Source organism: Hydra vulgaris, chromosome 02, assembly GCF_038396675.1.
Source record: "Hydra vulgaris chromosome 02, alternate assembly HydraT2T_AEP".
NCBI classification, from domain to species: Eukaryota; Metazoa; Cnidaria; class Hydrozoa; order Anthoathecata; family Hydridae; genus Hydra; species Hydra vulgaris.
The window spans coordinates 34,029,518-34,047,647 of record NC_088921.1 but is presented as its reverse complement, the minus strand read 5'-3'; the positions used below and the strand labels follow the sequence as shown (position 1 = coordinate 34,047,647).

The 18,130-nt window shown below is 27.3% G+C and overlaps 1 protein-coding gene across 2 annotated transcripts in view; it reads right to left on the bottom strand.

Annotated features, from left to right (window-relative positions):
• Positions 1-797: 797 nt before the first annotated feature.
• LOC100199786 (uncharacterized) overlaps positions 798-18,130 on the bottom strand; it is a 147,189-nt gene continuing 129,856 nt past the window's right edge. For both annotated transcript variants that reach the window (XM_065790671.1, XM_065790672.1), the window contains 4 exons: positions 17,809-17,982; positions 9,721-9,786; positions 2,884-3,113; positions 798-1,087 (listed from right to left, as the gene is read on the bottom strand). In XM_065790671.1, the coding sequence (XP_065646743.1) occupies positions 968-1,087; positions 2,884-3,113; positions 9,721-9,786; positions 17,809-17,982 (590 nt within the window). In that variant the 3' untranslated portion in view covers positions 798-967. The remainder of the gene's footprint in view (positions 1,088-2,883; positions 3,114-9,720; positions 9,787-17,808; positions 17,983-18,130) is intronic.

Below are 18,130 nucleotides of genomic sequence, written 5' to 3'. Positions count from 1 at the left end.
AAACACGAACCTTGATGAACAAAGCCGCTACGCGGAGAAACAACTTGAGCGCGGTTTTACCAGGGGACGTGGTGGGGATTGAACTCAGAACCTCTCGCTTATGAAGTGAGCGCTCTACCACTACACCACTACCGCATTTATTAATTAAATAAATTATAATTAAACCGCTGATCAATCAAGCTGCTTAAAAGATTCACAATTAGGTTTTATTTATGGAGAAAACATACTTTGAATGGCCTTCTAGTGAAAACAAATTGCTATGGGTCAAAACAGAAATATGTTATAGCGCTTAAGTAGATATAATTGTACTTTAGAAACGATGTTTGGCATAATTAAATAAGACCACAGTTTATCATTTTTGAAAATTTGAATAGCGATTTGGATTTTTAACTTGTTTTTGCATATACAGGGAAAAATTGTATTCCATGACTCGAGCCTTATTACCTTAATAAAGATTGTGGTTAACTAAAATCCTTACCAATTAACAGCATCATGGAACTTTTAAAAAATATACCCTTAATAATAGTATAAAAATGCAACAAATCCTTACTATTGTAAGTGAAAACTTGAAAAAAAAATTGACCGCCTCCCTCCCCCATCTAGTATGTAGTATGTTTCTTTTATTCATGTAACTAGTTGCAAGTTTTTACTTGATCTACAGTCTATATAGAACGCATAGTGACTAAAAATAATGTTGCCAAAGCTATTGCGGCATTATAAAATCTTCTTGTAAAAACAAAGTAAAAATTTGGTTTTACAGGAAAAAAATTTGAAATCTTTATAAAAAAAAACACATGAGCTTATTGTATTTTATTAATTATAAAAGACACTTTATAATCCGAAAAGATATTTCATATCTTTTTCCTATGCAAGTAAACTACATTTAAAATATTTTCAAAAATAAATATATATAAAAATAAATATAATTAGATTAATTTTCAAATAAAATCTTCAATTTATATGAAAATTATGCTGCGCAAGGGATGCTCGATCTCTTCATATCCGACAGCATCTTTTGTACTTTATCGATGCCTTTAGCTAGCTGCAATGTTGATATGCGATCATCAGAAACAACGTTTAGGAGAATCTGAAGCGAGAGTTATATTTATAAATAAACAAGAAAAAATGTGCCAGGGGGTTTAGTTAAAAGTAGAAATAATATCAAAGCAATCAATATTTTAATAAAATTTTCTCTAAAATTATTTTAATATTCTATATAGCATAACAACAAACCTGCAGCTAGTCGATAGTTTTATATTGCAAGTTTGTAACTAAAAATATGATTACGACATATCGATAGCTACAGATCAAACGTATATAGCTAACTAGATCATAACGACAAATCTAAAACTAGTTGATGGCTATATATCGTAGCATTTTAGCTAGCGATATTGTTGTGGTATATCGATAGTTACATATCGTAGCTTTGTTGCTAGCTACGACATAACGACAATTCGACTATGTGACTATAGCCACCTATTGCTATAAAACGATATATGTATATAAATATCACTGATTTTTGATTAGAAATTTTAAAGAATTGTTTAAGTAGCCATATACCGTAGTTTTGTTGCTTGCTAAAACATAACTATAAACATATAAAGTCGATACTGTGGTGTTTATACACAGCTCTTTAGCTGGAGCTGTTATTAGTACTATATTATTACAGCCGGGTAATGCTTTTACTCACGGTCATCGTGAGCATTTGCCAGGGGGCCATGGCGAGAGAAACCCCATTTTAAAGTAAAATTTTTTTGAAAATTAAATAAAAATAGAATTCTGTGCAAATTATTGAATTAATAAAAGTTGTCTGAAATTGCAAGAAAAAAAAAGAATAAAAATTAATATATTTTTCAAGATTATTATTTTAATAAAACAGGCAATAGTGCACGACACGTTGAGTGTTTACATAGTCGGTTTGGACCCATTAGAATTTGCTTTAGAATGTCGCGTAACACGTCATTCGGTTTTTATTTTATTTTAGTGGAGAAGTTTTTGCATCAATTTCCTTTACTCAAAATCTGTCAGTTTCAATAACCATAGTTGACTGGGGAAAAAGAAAATCTGGCAGTACACAGGCTAAAAGGTAGTTCTACTAATCTTTTGACTCAACTCACTGGAATCGCATGAATTATGACTTGATTGATTACCTTATAAAAACTTCATCTAAGTCAAAACTAGAAGAACTAGATTTATCTAAATCAGGGTTTCAGTGACGAAAGATATTAACGAGCTTGCGAGGAGCTCTTTTATCAAATTAATGGAGAGAAAGCTTCATTTCGTTATGTTATTAGTTTATTGAAGAAACGAATAAAAAAAAATCTCTTCAAATTACCATTAGCCTGTTATTCAATGGCAAAAATTAGCAGGTTGGTTCAAAACACAACAAAAATTATTTGGGTAAACTTGAACTCCTATATAATACAACATATTCCTGCCAGAACACCTTAAGATCCGTAGCAACAAGAAAAAGGATAGTACTTAATATTTATGAGGCAATAAATGCGAAGATTTTATCAAGGTTATTACTAACAAATTCGTGAAAACCATTGGTAAGTTTTAATTCTCCCTAAAGAACCATACAGCCTTAAATTTTTTTTTAAAATTAGGCACAGTCTGATTAATTGTTTTGCTTCAACTAAATGTTGCCAAAAAAATGTGCTAAAATTAAACATCGTTACTTTGATCCCTCGTACTTTGCGATTACGTTTGTGATGTTCTAATATACAATAAAGCGTGTTGTGTATCGTCAGTTTACAAATCCGTCTGTGGATATATATATATATATATATATATATATATATATATATATATATATATATATATATAATATTTATTAAATTTTAATAGACAATAGTTTAGTAAGAATGAAAACAAAATAACCTCTTTGATGTGATGCAAAGATACGGAGTTGTCGCTGTGTAATTTTTTGTTTATTTGTGATTTCTTATCAGGTTTAACTGCAAGTGAATGTAAATATTTAATGTACTCAGGAAACTTAACGCCACGATCATTTTCAATAGCATCGTTGATAGCCTGACGAACATTGTTTATGCTATCACGTTTTCTTGTCTCGAAAACACTTGCTGCTTTTTCTAAGTAGCTTTTAATATCTAAATTACAAAAATAAAATTAAAATAATTCTTTGTATTTTTATTGAAAATAAGTTTAGTAACTTATTTAATTAATTTTTCATTTTTGTATTTTCATTTTATGTCCTATATAATGACTTAAAGAAATGGACTAAGAAATTTTACTACAAAATTGATGTAACTTCTAGTACTATTTTACAGGAACTTATGATGTTGTTCCCAGGCTCTAGGTTATTAAATCAACTTTACTTATTATTGTAATAGCTTCTTTAATTATAATTTATATTTATAAAATAAACCAAATGCAAAAATTATTTTCCTAATTTACACAATTGCCCTAAATATATTTACTATTCATACATGTGTAATATGTAGACAATAGTCACGCTCGCTTTTAACTCAATAAAATAATAACAAATTTTTCTAAATATTCTAAACAAAGTCTCATCATAAAATAAACCTTTACAAAATCCTCTAATACAAAAATATTTGTTAAAAACGGGCACGAAAAGAAAAATCCAACTAACATCGCCAGAGACTATATAAAAAATTGTTTAAAAAATACCAATTATCAACCAACTGACAACTAACCATTTATTAAGCTACCAATGGATACCAATTGTTGGTACCAGACTTAGAACTTAACAAACAAAACATATAAGTTACATTTACATCAGCTCCAAATTTAAATAATATATTTTGCAAAAATAAGAGAAAACTTCCTCCAAATACAAACCCAAGCGACTACCAACTAAAATGCAATTCTATATACATTGGTGAAACTAAAAAGAAAATTATGTCAAGATATATTGAGCACCAGAAAAATAGTTTAAAAGGAAAATGTGCCAGTTCGGATGCTACTGAACATTCCAAATCATGCCAAGGTACGCTTGACTGATTACATCCCAAAACCATATCAAAAATTCGAGAATCACTTGAAATAAATAGAGCCAAATAAATGACAAAAAAAGCTCTTAATAGGGATGATTGTGATAACGTGACACTAATAAAATGGAGACCATTTTTCATAAGATTATTTGACATCAACATTTAAAAACCTATTTTTGTATTTTCTCATGCTTTTTTTGATGTTTTAATGGTTTATTTTTATTATAACGATTTTCTTTGTAATGATTTTTATTTATTATACCTAATGAATCAGATCACAATAGACAAAAGATCAGTGAAATATGAAACAATATATATCAAAATAAGAACAAATATAAATTATTTCAGAAAAGTTTATAACCAGCTGTATTTATTAAATTCTTCATGCATTTTATCGTGTAACAAGAAAGATTATATATGTTTATATATATATATATATATATATATATATATATATATATATATATATATATATATATATATATATATATATATATATATATATTATTGCAACTCATTATTAAGAGCAGACGGGTTCAAAAGAATATCATACTACTTAGTTATACTACGTAAGTACCACTAAGAATATCATAGCCACTTGTCATTTCCAACTCATTGGTGTCTTTGGTAGCAATAACTTTTAGGATTAAATTACATAGTACGTAATGCTCTCTTCTATCTTTTATGAAGCTGGCTGTCAATTTAGATGATACCTTATCAAGGAACAAAACGGCTACATTGCATTTGTAATACTCAAAAGACATATTTGAACAATGAATTTGACAATTACAAGTCCTTAGAACTTTTACAATAGAGTTGACAGGCAATTTCTTTGGCTTTTTGATAAATTTTAAAGAACATTGTCTTGATTACAATCTTATAATGATGTCATGATTCAACATCATTGTATAAATTATAGACAATGTAGAGATCTTTAAAGAGTTGTGACGCTCAAACCATAAGGTTAAGATCCTAAAGGTTTTTTACCCCTTTTCTGTACTCATAGATGCTGTTGTATCATATATTTGCAATTCTTGATGTTTAATTGTATCATATATTTGCAATTCTTGATGATTAATACATTCTTATTTCAGTGCATTTCTGATTTGAAAGACAGTGCAATAGACTCTCCTGTGATTCTCTCAGACTCCATTAATTGCATTACTACTTCCATCTTTTTAGACTTTTCTTCAAATGTGCCAAGCAGACAAATACAGACTAAACAAATTTCTTGAACATGTGAGTTTCTCTCATTTGCAATTATTGAAATATGTGGGCAAGTCTTTAGACATTTACATAAATAGTCATGAATCAGGTTTGCAGCAATGTTAATGGTCTTGTTTGGTATAGTTTTGCTGGTAAATAGTGCATTTTTTGGTCCTTTAAGTGTTGCTTTAAAACAGTATTTTGTTCAGCACAAAGACAGATCAGTACAACAAAATTTTCTATATTTCTTGTTTTTCAACAAATTTAATGTTAGCATCTTGAAATGTTCTCAGTGCATTTGCTGACATGGGCAATACATGATAGCTTCAACAATAGTTGGAATCAAATTTCGATTATTGCCTTTATTTTCAGCACAAATGATCTTAAAAAGTGAGTTTTTGATTGTTTTCAGAAAAACTTGTTCTCATTTTAGGCAAAGAATGTTACCGGAAGGTTGTTAACTTTTACTTTTATTAAATTTTAAAAATAAGGGAAGTTCATCTTTGTTTTATAGGGCTTCTGAATCTGCAAATAAAGAAAAAGAGAGATTCAAAAAAATGTTATTCAGAACAATTTAAATTAATTTCATTAGTTTCTTTTTATAAAAATATTATTTTTATGAAAAGAAACTAATGAAATTAATTTAAAAAAATTAATTTTACCCAAAATAATTTTTATTAAAGGTTAATTTTAGAAAAATTGGATTTTTCTAAAATCAACTTATTAATATATATATATACACTACCCTTCATAATTCTTCAAATGACATTAACTGTTTTAAAAATGCTATTTTTTATGTTTATTTTTCCACTATTAGAATATTTAAAAAGTATTTTGATTAAAATGCTTAATAAAAATCATAAGAATACCAAAAATGCTAAAGTGGGCAAAACTACATAAAAATAGACCATCAATGAATGTAAACCTGGACTGACGTGTTCAAGTTTTACATCTTTGGTTTTAAGATAAGATTGCTTGTCTGGAAAAAAAATCGTTGAATGTATGATAAAATATAGTGTATTATTGGCTGTAAAACATGGTGGATTTAGTGTTAAGGTGTGATGCTGTTTTGATTGGAATGCCACAGGTGACTTTGTAAAAATAGAGGGAGTAATGACAAAAGTAGTTTACATGTACACTTAAAAAATCATGCTAAACCTTTGGAAAGATGGGTTAATGGGAAGCCATTTAATTTTTCAGAAGAAAAATAACTTAAAGTTTAAATTCAAGACATATTTTTCAAAAAATATTGTCTGTGTTATTTGACTGATTTGAGAGCGATAAAATTTTGAATAGAATGACTTAGCCTCCCCAATCACAAGATCTCTCTCTTTTCAGGTTTTTATGGGAGGTATTAAAAGTGATGTTAAAAACTGCATAAAATGTGGAAAAAACTTATTAGTTAGTGGCATAAAACTGACTTAAATAAATTGGATAAGCCATTATGTAGAATGCCACGAATATGTACGGCAATTGTTGTCGCTAAGGGTGATTAAAAGTCAAGTAAATTATAAACTAATCTAATGGGATTTTATATTAATTTTTTTGTAAACATAATAAATAGGAAGATAACATAATTCAGGTAGAGTTTATTTTCAGTTTTCTCCCAATAGCAAATAAAATTTTGATATCTTATTTCGTAAAGTACGACTGTTCAAGTAATTATGGACGGTATTGTATATATATATATATATATATATATATATATATATATATATATATATATATATATATATATATATATATATATATATATATATATATATATATATACATATATATATATATATATATATACATATACATATATATAAATATATATATATACATATACATATATATAAATATATATATACATACATAAATGTATATATATATATATATACATATATATATGTATTTGTATATATATATATATATATATATATATATATATATATATATATATATATATATATATATTTATATACACTATTTCTAAAAATAAAAACATGTATGACATAAAAACAGTAAATCGAATATTTTGCAATTTTTTTATAAAATATTTCAAATCTTTAATTATACTCTTTTTTCAAAAAATTTTAAAAATTTGTTTATTATGCACATCTGGCATTTAATTTGTTCTTCGAAAAAATTATAAAATTTTTCTGTAAAAATCTAGTAATGTCACATATTAAAAGTAGGATATAAAAGATGGAATTTCAAAATCTTAACCCTTTATTGTTCACTATGTGAAGACATTGAGTAAAAAAATATTCCTTTGGCAAAAAACATAGTTTTATATCATTAATTGCAAATCAGAAATTTTTTTTTTGCTACCATTAGTAGTTTTCAAATGGCAAATGACCGCCATTTGGCGGTTATGAACCGTTAAGGAAAAATCACAAAAAAAATTATGTTTTAATAAAGAAACCTTAAACAAATCAAAATAATTACTTTACATGAAAAGAATAAAAACAATTGTTTTTTTTGTTTAAACATAAACAAATGTTGCATTTTTTGCAAAAAATTCTGCTGTTTCCAACCTTACATAGGCGACAATTAAGTTTTTTCTCACGATGTTCAGGCCAATGATTTAAACAATCAAGCTGAATATCTTTATTTGGTAAAGGAATTGAATTCTTTCGCTTTTGTGGTGTCACACCCTTACACAATTTTCTTTTAGATTGCCTGCCAACTGCCACTAGGGGTTTCTCTGCATAAGCCAAGCTAGATGCAATTTGTGTTGTAAACTGAAGTAATGCCAGCTGTTTTTTTTTAGCAATATTTAATTGATTGCAATGACGCCTGTAAATCAACCAACCATTAACTTTACAAATGTCAATGCAGTGAAACAATATTTTAATGTACCACCGCTTGGTTTTAATATTAGTGCGATAAAGTGAAATTAACATGTCACATAAATCTACACCTCCCATGCATTGGTTATATTCTTTTACTACTAATGGACAGTTTATGTTGACAAAGTTTTTTTCAGTGCGATTCCATCTTTTAACATCTGATATTGAATCTGGATCACAATATGTTGAGTATAAATTGACGCATTTATTATCGTACCATCTGGTGATTATTATTCCTGAATTAATATCACATTTATATGCATGGCTTCCTCTTCCTTTTTTTCACATTTCACTTTCAGTTGGTAAACAACACCCTTGCATTCTATCATTTCTAATTGTTGCTGTTGTAAGAATGCCTAATTTGTTCAAATGTAAACATAAATCAAGACTGCAAAACCAATTATCAAAGCAGAGCTTAAAGTTTTGATTTTTTGGTAAGGATTCTATTAATCGTTTCACAACATATGAGCCGTTACATTTTTCAGAGCCAATTGCTGCAGCACCAGTATAAAAGAAAAAGTCATATATAATTCCTGAAATTCCACTACGAACAAAGTTTTTGAAACCCCACTTCACTGGCTTTTTAGGATTGTATTGCTTTATTCCACTATAACGAGTTTTGGCTGGAATTATTTGCTTGTTAATAGAGTGCCCAGTTTCTGGTTCTATAGAAAGACAATTTTGACGAACATGATCTAGTACAGGTGCAATTTTATAAATTTTGTTATGTTTATTAACTGGATCATTAAGTCTTGAGTTATCAGCTGCATGTAAAAATTCTCTTAGCTATTTTAGGATATCGCGTCTCCGTTGACCAATACATATAATATGCTGGCAATTTGAAAATAGACATGTACATTTGTATTGCAATAAACTGTTTCAATTCAGTTTCTGTTACATTAACAGATTTAGAAGATATTGGAACACTGTAAAGATTTGTTTGTTCAGCAAGTAAGGTAAACAAAGTATCTTTCCAAAACATTTGGAAATATATCAATGGGGTAAAAGTATCAACATTGTTAGGTGGAAGACTAAATTCACAACCAGAAAAAGTAGTGTCTCTTATAGGTGGTCTTTTATTACACCATTTATAATTATGAGTTATTGGCTTTGGTAATGTGGATGAAGAAGTTTTCTCATTTGTATTTGGCTTATCTGGAGTTGTAAATTCAATATTAATTTCATCTTCCAAAAGAATATCTGCAGTCATACATTGCTCTTCTTCACATATACTTATCTCATCATTTATACGGGTAACCAATAGTTCATAACAGCCAATTGGCGGAATCAAAATAACTGATGAGATATTGATCACATAAACAAATATTACAAACTTGGTTGCATACAAAAAATTATATTCTAGGTTTCAACTAATAAATAAACTAAAAACATTATTATTAAATTTAGTAAATCCAAGTATACAGGTCATTCAAAAACATAAAACTTTTGAATGTAAAAACCTCATAACTTTATCGACTTATTTCATAATATCCAATTGTTCAGTTTCGCATAAGTTTATTGCAAAAAGATTGTAGAAGGCTAGGATTTTATGAAAATATTTTCCAAATCTATCAAAATTCAAAGTACTCGTCTGATTTGGATTTAAAAAAGAATGCCGCCATTTGGCGGTCCTATCCAATAAAGGGTTAAAAAAAAATTACTATTTATAAAAAACAACATAAGACACAACTTACGATGTTCTGTGTAATCCCTCCACTCCAATATGTCCTGCTGTTCGTCGAATGTCATGTTGTTTAATACTAAACAATTATTGTTAAAAAAGGATTAAAGCAAGTAAAAGATTCATGTGACAAAGTTATATAATAATAATAAAAATAACAATCATAATGGTAATAATAATTTTATTAATAATAATAACAATAATAATACTAACAATAACAATAACAACAATAATAATAACAGCAATAGCTGCATTACTTTTAAATCTTTTCTTAGATTAGAATACTCTAAAAAATTTTACAAAAATGTCTGTTAATACATTACATTAATTCTTTTTGTAAATATTTGTATTGAATATTGAAAATGTATTTAACCATAATTTTTAGAAATTAATGATATTTCTCTGTTAAATGTTTGTAAGTCAGACTCCATTTTACTGGAAACCCAGTTATTGTTACTGGAAAACCAGTTGTTGATCAGCATTTAATAGAATTCTCCAGATCAATAGCTTTATCATGTGAGAATAAATTATTTTATATGTGAATGATAACAATAAAAATAATAATTACACTAATAATAATAGCAATAGTAATTCAAAATTAAAAGAAAAATACTATATATATATATATATATATATATATATATATATATATATATATATATATATATATATATATATATATATATATATATAAAGTATATAAGAAAAGTAAACAATATTTATATAATATCAGATGAAAGACATAATATAAACTCAGAAAGGGACTAATGGGAGAATGGGACTAGGACTATTTGAAAGACATAATTGGCATAGTTGTTAGTTCTTTTTTCAGTTTTTTTGCATAAGAGTTTTTATTATTGAGAAACTAAGTAAGGAACATTTAAACCAGTCCTGGATTAGGGGGGCTACAATGCCATGTCCCGCAGATTTAAGAGCATCTAAATTTTGAAGAGGATGTTTTATTTTTGTAAGGTTTTTTCGCCACTTTAATGAGAAAAAAAGGGTTGCGAGATTTAGGAGCTTCAAGATGTATTTAAAGAGTTTTTTTTGTTTGTTTTTTTAGTAAAAGTTATTGTTTCAGAGAAACAGAAATTAGGCACCTAGACCAGTATGCCTACTGGCCAAAAATATTTTGCTACGTCACTGTGTAATATACATATAACCCGAGCAGTAGCTAAGCAATGATTTATGCGTAGATTAAGAAATAAAACTTGTCGTGATCGGGGCCTGGAAAAAAAATACCCTAAAACATTTATCATCCCTACCCCAAATGTGAGGCCTCAAATTAGTAACTTTTATTTTTTATTTTTTTAGTTTAATTTAAGTCAACAGGTGTTAAATTCAAAATTCAATAGTCATGATTATATAAAGTTTACACCCAAACCAAGTAAGGTGGTTATTTCAACATTTTCCTAAACATTCTAATATGATATAAACAAGAACATACTTAAGTTTGGCACAAGTATGTATTTTTTACGAAAAGTATATTTATTAACCAAAATCATTTGTACTTTATAATCATATTAATATTACATATCAAAATTTACGCAAGTAGACATCATTATAATATTGTTTACCATAGACTTTAAATGAGTTTAATATGGTTTTTAACAACACATTAAAAGACCTCATTTGTATGTAACTATTAATAATACTATTAGTTAAAGATGCTGTTGATTAAGTAATTCTATTCAGTTTGGTAAAAAAAGGAATCGCCGCATTTTCAAGTTATGAAACCTTTTTATATTTGCTTTTGACAAGAATACTACACAATACTTGTACTTAAATCAATTTAAAATTAAATCTTGTATTTTGTTTAATTTATATTTTCATGGACAATATTTATTTTAACAATTTTATTTATATGTTAAAAAAATAAAATTGTTCAAAATTTCTGTTATTTATGCAATATTTCTTCTGTTTTAGTATGTTATTTTAGTATGAAAACGATTATTTTAGTATGAAAACGATTTCTCTTTTTCTAAAATAACATACTAAAACAGGAGAGTTTGGTATTTCAGCTATTTATATATTAATTTTTTAGGTATATTCCCAAAAAATACAAAACTATAATTGTCAACTAAAATAAACTTATTAAACTCCAACTTCAGAAAACACATGATCATCAATTTTTAATGACAAGTTTTTAATGACTTTATTATATACGGATATTTAGGGGCTGGGCAATAAGACTATTTTTGTCTTCTTCTTGCCCTGCCATTTGTATATTTTACAAAAGAAAAGTAACTATTTGTAACAGCAAATGTCTTTATGTAATAAAAAAAACAATAATCAATGACAAAATCAAATTTGAAAAAAAAATTTAATTTGATAATATTGTTTGAAAAATACAAATGATCTTGTAGACTAAAGTCGCTTATAAAAACCTAATTTTCTTCATTATTCTTCGACAAATTTTAACGATGAAATCCACGTTATTTGATTAATAATTCACAAAAAAAGAGTTAAATTAACTTTCCTTCCGAACTTTTAAATAAAGAACAGAATTTGATTGTCAGACGAATTTATAACTTAATTAAAGATAATATTTTAAATCACCTAAATAATTGGGGAGGTTGCTCAAAACATATATGGTCATAATTTTTGAACACTAAGAGATTATTGCATGACATTAGAGACTTGTTAATGAACTTAAATTTAATTTAAAATGTTAAAAAAAATGTATATATAAATGTTAAAAACTAATTGCTCTCACGCTAATGGCATGAAAGGAGATAAATATTTTAGAGGATTATTGTTAACAGACTCCAATTATTGCAATACTCTTGAAAAGCTTTACATAAACATGAATATATAAATGTTTGGAGTTTGCTCCATGTTGTTACATAAAGTTAAATTCTCAATCAAAAATAAAAAGCTTGCTAAGGGCCTAATTTTAAATATGTCATTGGAATGTGGTTGTTTAAATATTGTGATTTACACTTTTGTTAACTTTTTAACTTTAAATTCTTGAAAATTTAAAGTAAATAAAGTAACAAAAATTTACTGAAAAAAAAAAGAACTTGATATTATTCCATCTATATGATCAACATCATGACAGTTTTCTTCACAATCGACCATATAATTTTAAATTTAAAAGTGTGCTTTTTCGAACCACCCTACTAAATTTGCTATATTAATAAATTAAAATAAGTGGCTATTAAGGTTATGGTTGTGGATATGAAAACTTATAAATTTTTTTAAAGTTAATTACTTTTACTTTTTTAACTCGAATTTTTTTTTTAATTATTCTTGATGTTATTTAAATCAGTTATTTAAAATTTTTTTTTAAAAGACTGTCTGGTTTATTGTTCTTGCTTTGAAAATAGCTCTGCATTTTGCAATTTTATTCTAAGTTTTGTAATTTGGCTTCTTTTATTCAGCGTGGTTGTTGTTAAAAACCAATCTAACCAAAATGAAAGTTATTTCTGAAAATGACTAACTGGAATAATTATTATCTGGAATAGACTAATTAAAATTAGTTTATTCCAGGCATTAATAGCTATTAATAAATAAACAAAAAAAATTCATTTCTGTTAGAGTAGTTGTTACGAACAGGGCCAACCAGGACCATCCCGGATGGGGGTGTAGGGGGTATCCCCTCCCTCAAGCTGTTATATATGCACTTGAGTTAGCACATTTGTACATTTAGCATTTCAGTTGGCAAGCTTTGAAGTATAGTTGACAAATGTCAAATATTGAGGACCTTATTTTTTGTGTGTGTGTCTCTAGTTGGCAAAAAAACACATACAACACCCCCTCCCCAAAAAGAGACCTCTTTGGGACGGCCCTGACAACGACCATGCTGAACAAGAGCAGCGAAAAGCAGCAGCTTAGCTACAAATATGTCAAACTCCTTTACTGTAAACTTTGATTAGGGCCATTAACTTATTTCTTCCCGACAAAAAAATTAATACTAAAACAAATAAATAAGAAAACTTTTTTTGATTTATATGTTTTGCAAAAAAACTTTGAAAAGGCATTTAAATGCTTTTTCAAAGGTTTTTTGAAAAAAATCTTTCTTTCTAAAAAGTTATATCCCCAACTATAAAGAAAAACAAAATATTAGAGAACAAAAATAAGGGTACAACCCTCTTTGCCCAGGAAACAAATTTAATATGCATGTTCATCGGGACTACACAAATGCTGTCAAGATAAAGTAATATCAAAGTAAGATCTAAAAGATAAAGTAAAATCAAAAAAAAAAAGTGGAGTTCTCTAGTTGGCTCTGAAAACAATTTTAAGATGTACTTTCATTAAATTTACACAAATGCTGGAAGTTTCAGAGCTCTAGCTAGTCTGAAAGGTAGTGAAAAATCAACCGCAAGAATCAGGGACAACTGATAGCCTGCAATCAACTTGTGAAGTCAAACTAAATTTGAAAAAAAACTACAAGTTTATTCTAAAGTACTATTTTAATTGAATAAGATTTTTTTTCTAACACTCCTTATGCAAGTTGGACACCAATGCAACAAAAAGGAGGTTATTAGGGTGCCCGCAACCTATAGTAGAAGATTGAACAGCTTTCCTTACCATATTTTTTCAAATAGATTATACAGTGGATTACATAAATATAGAGTTACTACTTTGTTTGTGTGAAATTTTTGTTTTTTCACAATTATCTTTGAAACCAACTTATTAATATGATTAAAAGCGTATTAAATGTCTTCATTAATTGATTCTCTATCAAATGGTATTTTGGAACTTGTTAGGTTAACCAGTTTTGAGTAATTATTAATTTAATTAGAACATATCTGTATTTCTGTAATGTAGCAAAATATAGATTCAACTAAAATTTAACGACTTAAGTTGAAATATCTCAACAAAATGTTATCCGAGCGATCTAAAATTTGGTGGTTGATTTCTTTCAAACTATCTAAACGTTCTTGCAAAAATAAAATTATCATTTTTATATCTATATAAAAATGATAATTTTTATATCTATATAATAATGATAATAATAATCTATATTTTTTTATATCTTGAGTTATTTGCATTGGTAATTATTTGGTAAAGACAAAAATGGGCAGAAAAGCTGTTTCAGACAAGGTACGATGGCAAATTGTAGGTCTGCTAAAAGATAAAACAAAAAGCCAACAAGAAATAGCTTGAATATGCAATGTTTTGCTTAAATGTGTACAAACAACGTCCATAAACCACAAGCTACATAATGATGTCAAAGATTTACCAAGGCTTGGTAGGCCTTTAAAGCTAACTTCAAGAGACCAAAGTTATCAAAAGGTTAAACAAGACCCTAAATTTTCTTACTGCAAAAAGGGTTCATAAATACGCCTGGTAACGTTAGTGTTAGTAGATGGACTGTACGAAGAAGCCTAAAAAAGAAAGGCTTAGATTGCTATGTCGCTGCTGGAAAACCACTTTTGCGTGTCTTAGATTACCTAAAAAAATTAAAGTAGTGTAGAGAAAGACTTCACTGGTCTGTAGAAGACTGGGCCAAAGTCATTTTCAGCAACGAATCCAGTTTTGAGGTGATAAATTGCAAGTCAAGATTAATCATCAAGAGGCTAGCTGGTGAAAAGTTCAAAGAGCGTTTTTGTGTACCAAGGATACAAGGCAGAGGAGGATCAGTTGGAATATGAGAATGCTTCTCCCATAAAGGAACAGGGTCATACAACATTTATAACGACAGAATTAACCAGTACAGCTACATAAAGTCCCTCGAAAGTAAACTTTTGTCAACAGCCGGAGCTTTTTACAGAAGACAACAACAACAGATTTTTCAGCACGATGGCGCAACGACTCACACTGCAATCTCGGTTAAAGAGTGGCTTAAAAACATTATGGTCATGCCTTGGCCAGCTTGTTATCCAGACCTCAATCCTATCAAGAATGTTTGGGCTTGGATAGACAAGAGATTGGTCAAAGAGAGCATAGCCAGTGTTGTGCAATTACAGCAGGCGTTAGAAAAGCTTTGGAAATAATTTCCAAAAGAATTATGCATCCGACTAGTTAAACCTATGCTTAGACGTGTTCATGCATGTGTGAAAGTTCATGGTGCGCATACAAAACACTAAAATGCACCCTGACTCTATATTTTTGCTCTGTTTTTTTTTTTTTTTAAACAGTTGTATATTTCTCATGAAATCTTATTTTTTTTTTTTTTTGAAAAAACTTTTTTTCTTATTTTGTTTATAAAACCACAGTTAACAAATTTTAAAACAATTTAAATTATTAACTTTTTTGTTTACTTTAAATTTTAAAAAAACATTAAAAAAATCATATTAAAAATCAACTGAACAAACAACTATATTTATGCAACCCACTGTATATGATAAAATGCAATAAAAGATTATATCTGGTAAACACTCCTTTAATCATATAAATTATATCAGATAGTTTAAATGACTTATAATTTTTCGAAAACTGTTTTAGCAGTTGATGTCCTTGCAGATACCAAAATGTTATATTGCGTCATATTACCATAACGAAATGCTTGATTGAAAAGGCAAATACAAAGAAATAGAACTGGAGAAAAAGTGCACTTTAATGAACAGTGACTTATCAAGATTTACACATGCATGAATTACCCATAGCTTAGAAATTATGCCCCCCCCCCCCACCTTCATCCACCAAACTTTCATTATGACCACTAACCTATTTCTGCTCAACAAAAAAAAGAAATAAAAAATCACTGATTATTTAGCAGCCCCTATTAGCACTTATGTGACAGGGAGCCTGTCTCTACACTACTGGTATACCCGCATGTTGACTATATTTGCCCCTAATTATATTAGAACTATCCTTTATGATACACATGAAAAAAAATCCTTTCCTGATGCCCTGCCACAAACACTACCCACATGCATCAGAGTATTACCTGAAGTATTACCAAGAAGTGCCCTCAAACAGGCAATGGATTTGAATACGCTACCTGTCTCAAAATTTATGTTAAATCAACATGAAATAATTGTTCTTTGAGAAAGTAAATAATATAACTTACATTTTTCTTCGAAAAATGTAAGTTATATTATTTACTTTCTCAAAATTTCAAAGAAAAAATTTACTTTTATTTGTAAATGTAAATAACAATTTTTTTAAATTACTTTTATGCTGTTTTTGCTAACTAGTTACTTTTACACATAAAAGTAATTTGTTGTTATGATGTAGTTTTATTTTACTTTGTAAAGTAAGTGTTATGTTTTTTAAATATTAAATTTGCGTAAGTTTACTTTTTAAATAACTTTTTTTACATATAAAAAATAAATTACATTTCGATGTAAATCTTTTACATAATTATAACCAAAACTACTTTTCAAAGTAATTTACTTTACACGACTTACCATTAAAAGTAAGTTACATTTACAAGTAAAAGTAAAAATGCAAATAACTTTTACTTGTAAAAGTAAATTACTTTTTCATGTAACAGTTACTCATTTAAAAAACTTAAGTAATTAAGTTTTACATGTTATATAATTTACGTAAAAAAAAATCGAAGTAATTTTAAATGCAAATAAATTATATATTTTTATATGATTTATGTGAAGTAATTTACGCTTAAAAGACTGAAAAAGACTATAAGACACATGAGGAATGGTCAAAAAACATCTTTTCAGATGAGACTACCATTAAAGTATTAAATTAAGGATTCAGACTATAGGAATAAGACTTCGAGTGAAGTTTAGGAATGATTGCACCCATTTCTTCAACATCCATATGTTTATGTGTATAACAATGTATAATTATGTGTGTGGAACAACAGTTAAAATATTAAATTTGTTTTCTCAACAAAAACTTCAAAAGTTCTCAAAAAATATTATAATTTTCAGTAATGTAAAAAGATAAAATTAATTTTAAAAATTAAAAGAAAGTAAAAATCAAATTTTCAACAAATATTTTTAAAGAAAACTTTAATAAAAGCAAAAGTGTACTTTATTTTTTTAATTTTATTTGCAAATTAATCTTAGAATATGAAAACTAATATAAGTATTAAAAATAAAACAATAAAGAGATATGACAATAAAAAATAAGAGATATGACAATCAAAAAATTACAGTATTTTGATGATAAGAAAACATTTACTTTTAATATAATTAAAATTGTATTTATTAGGAAATAAAATTTTATAAATAACTATACTTACTTTGTGAATGAACCAAACTATTCAAATGATCTATTTCATTCAAAAATGATCTTTTTTTATGCATGTAGCCTTCTTTAACTTTTTTTATATTATTAATGGCTGATGAGAAGCTATCCGCTATTGTGCTATATCTTGAAAGAACATTTTGACGCTGGTGACATAAGTCAAGAGACTCTAAGGTTCAAAAAGAATATATATATATATATATATATATATATATATATATATATATATATATATATATATATATATATGTAAAGAAATTGATTTATTCATGTGAGTTTGAATTTTTATATAACTTATAGTATTATATTTAGAATTT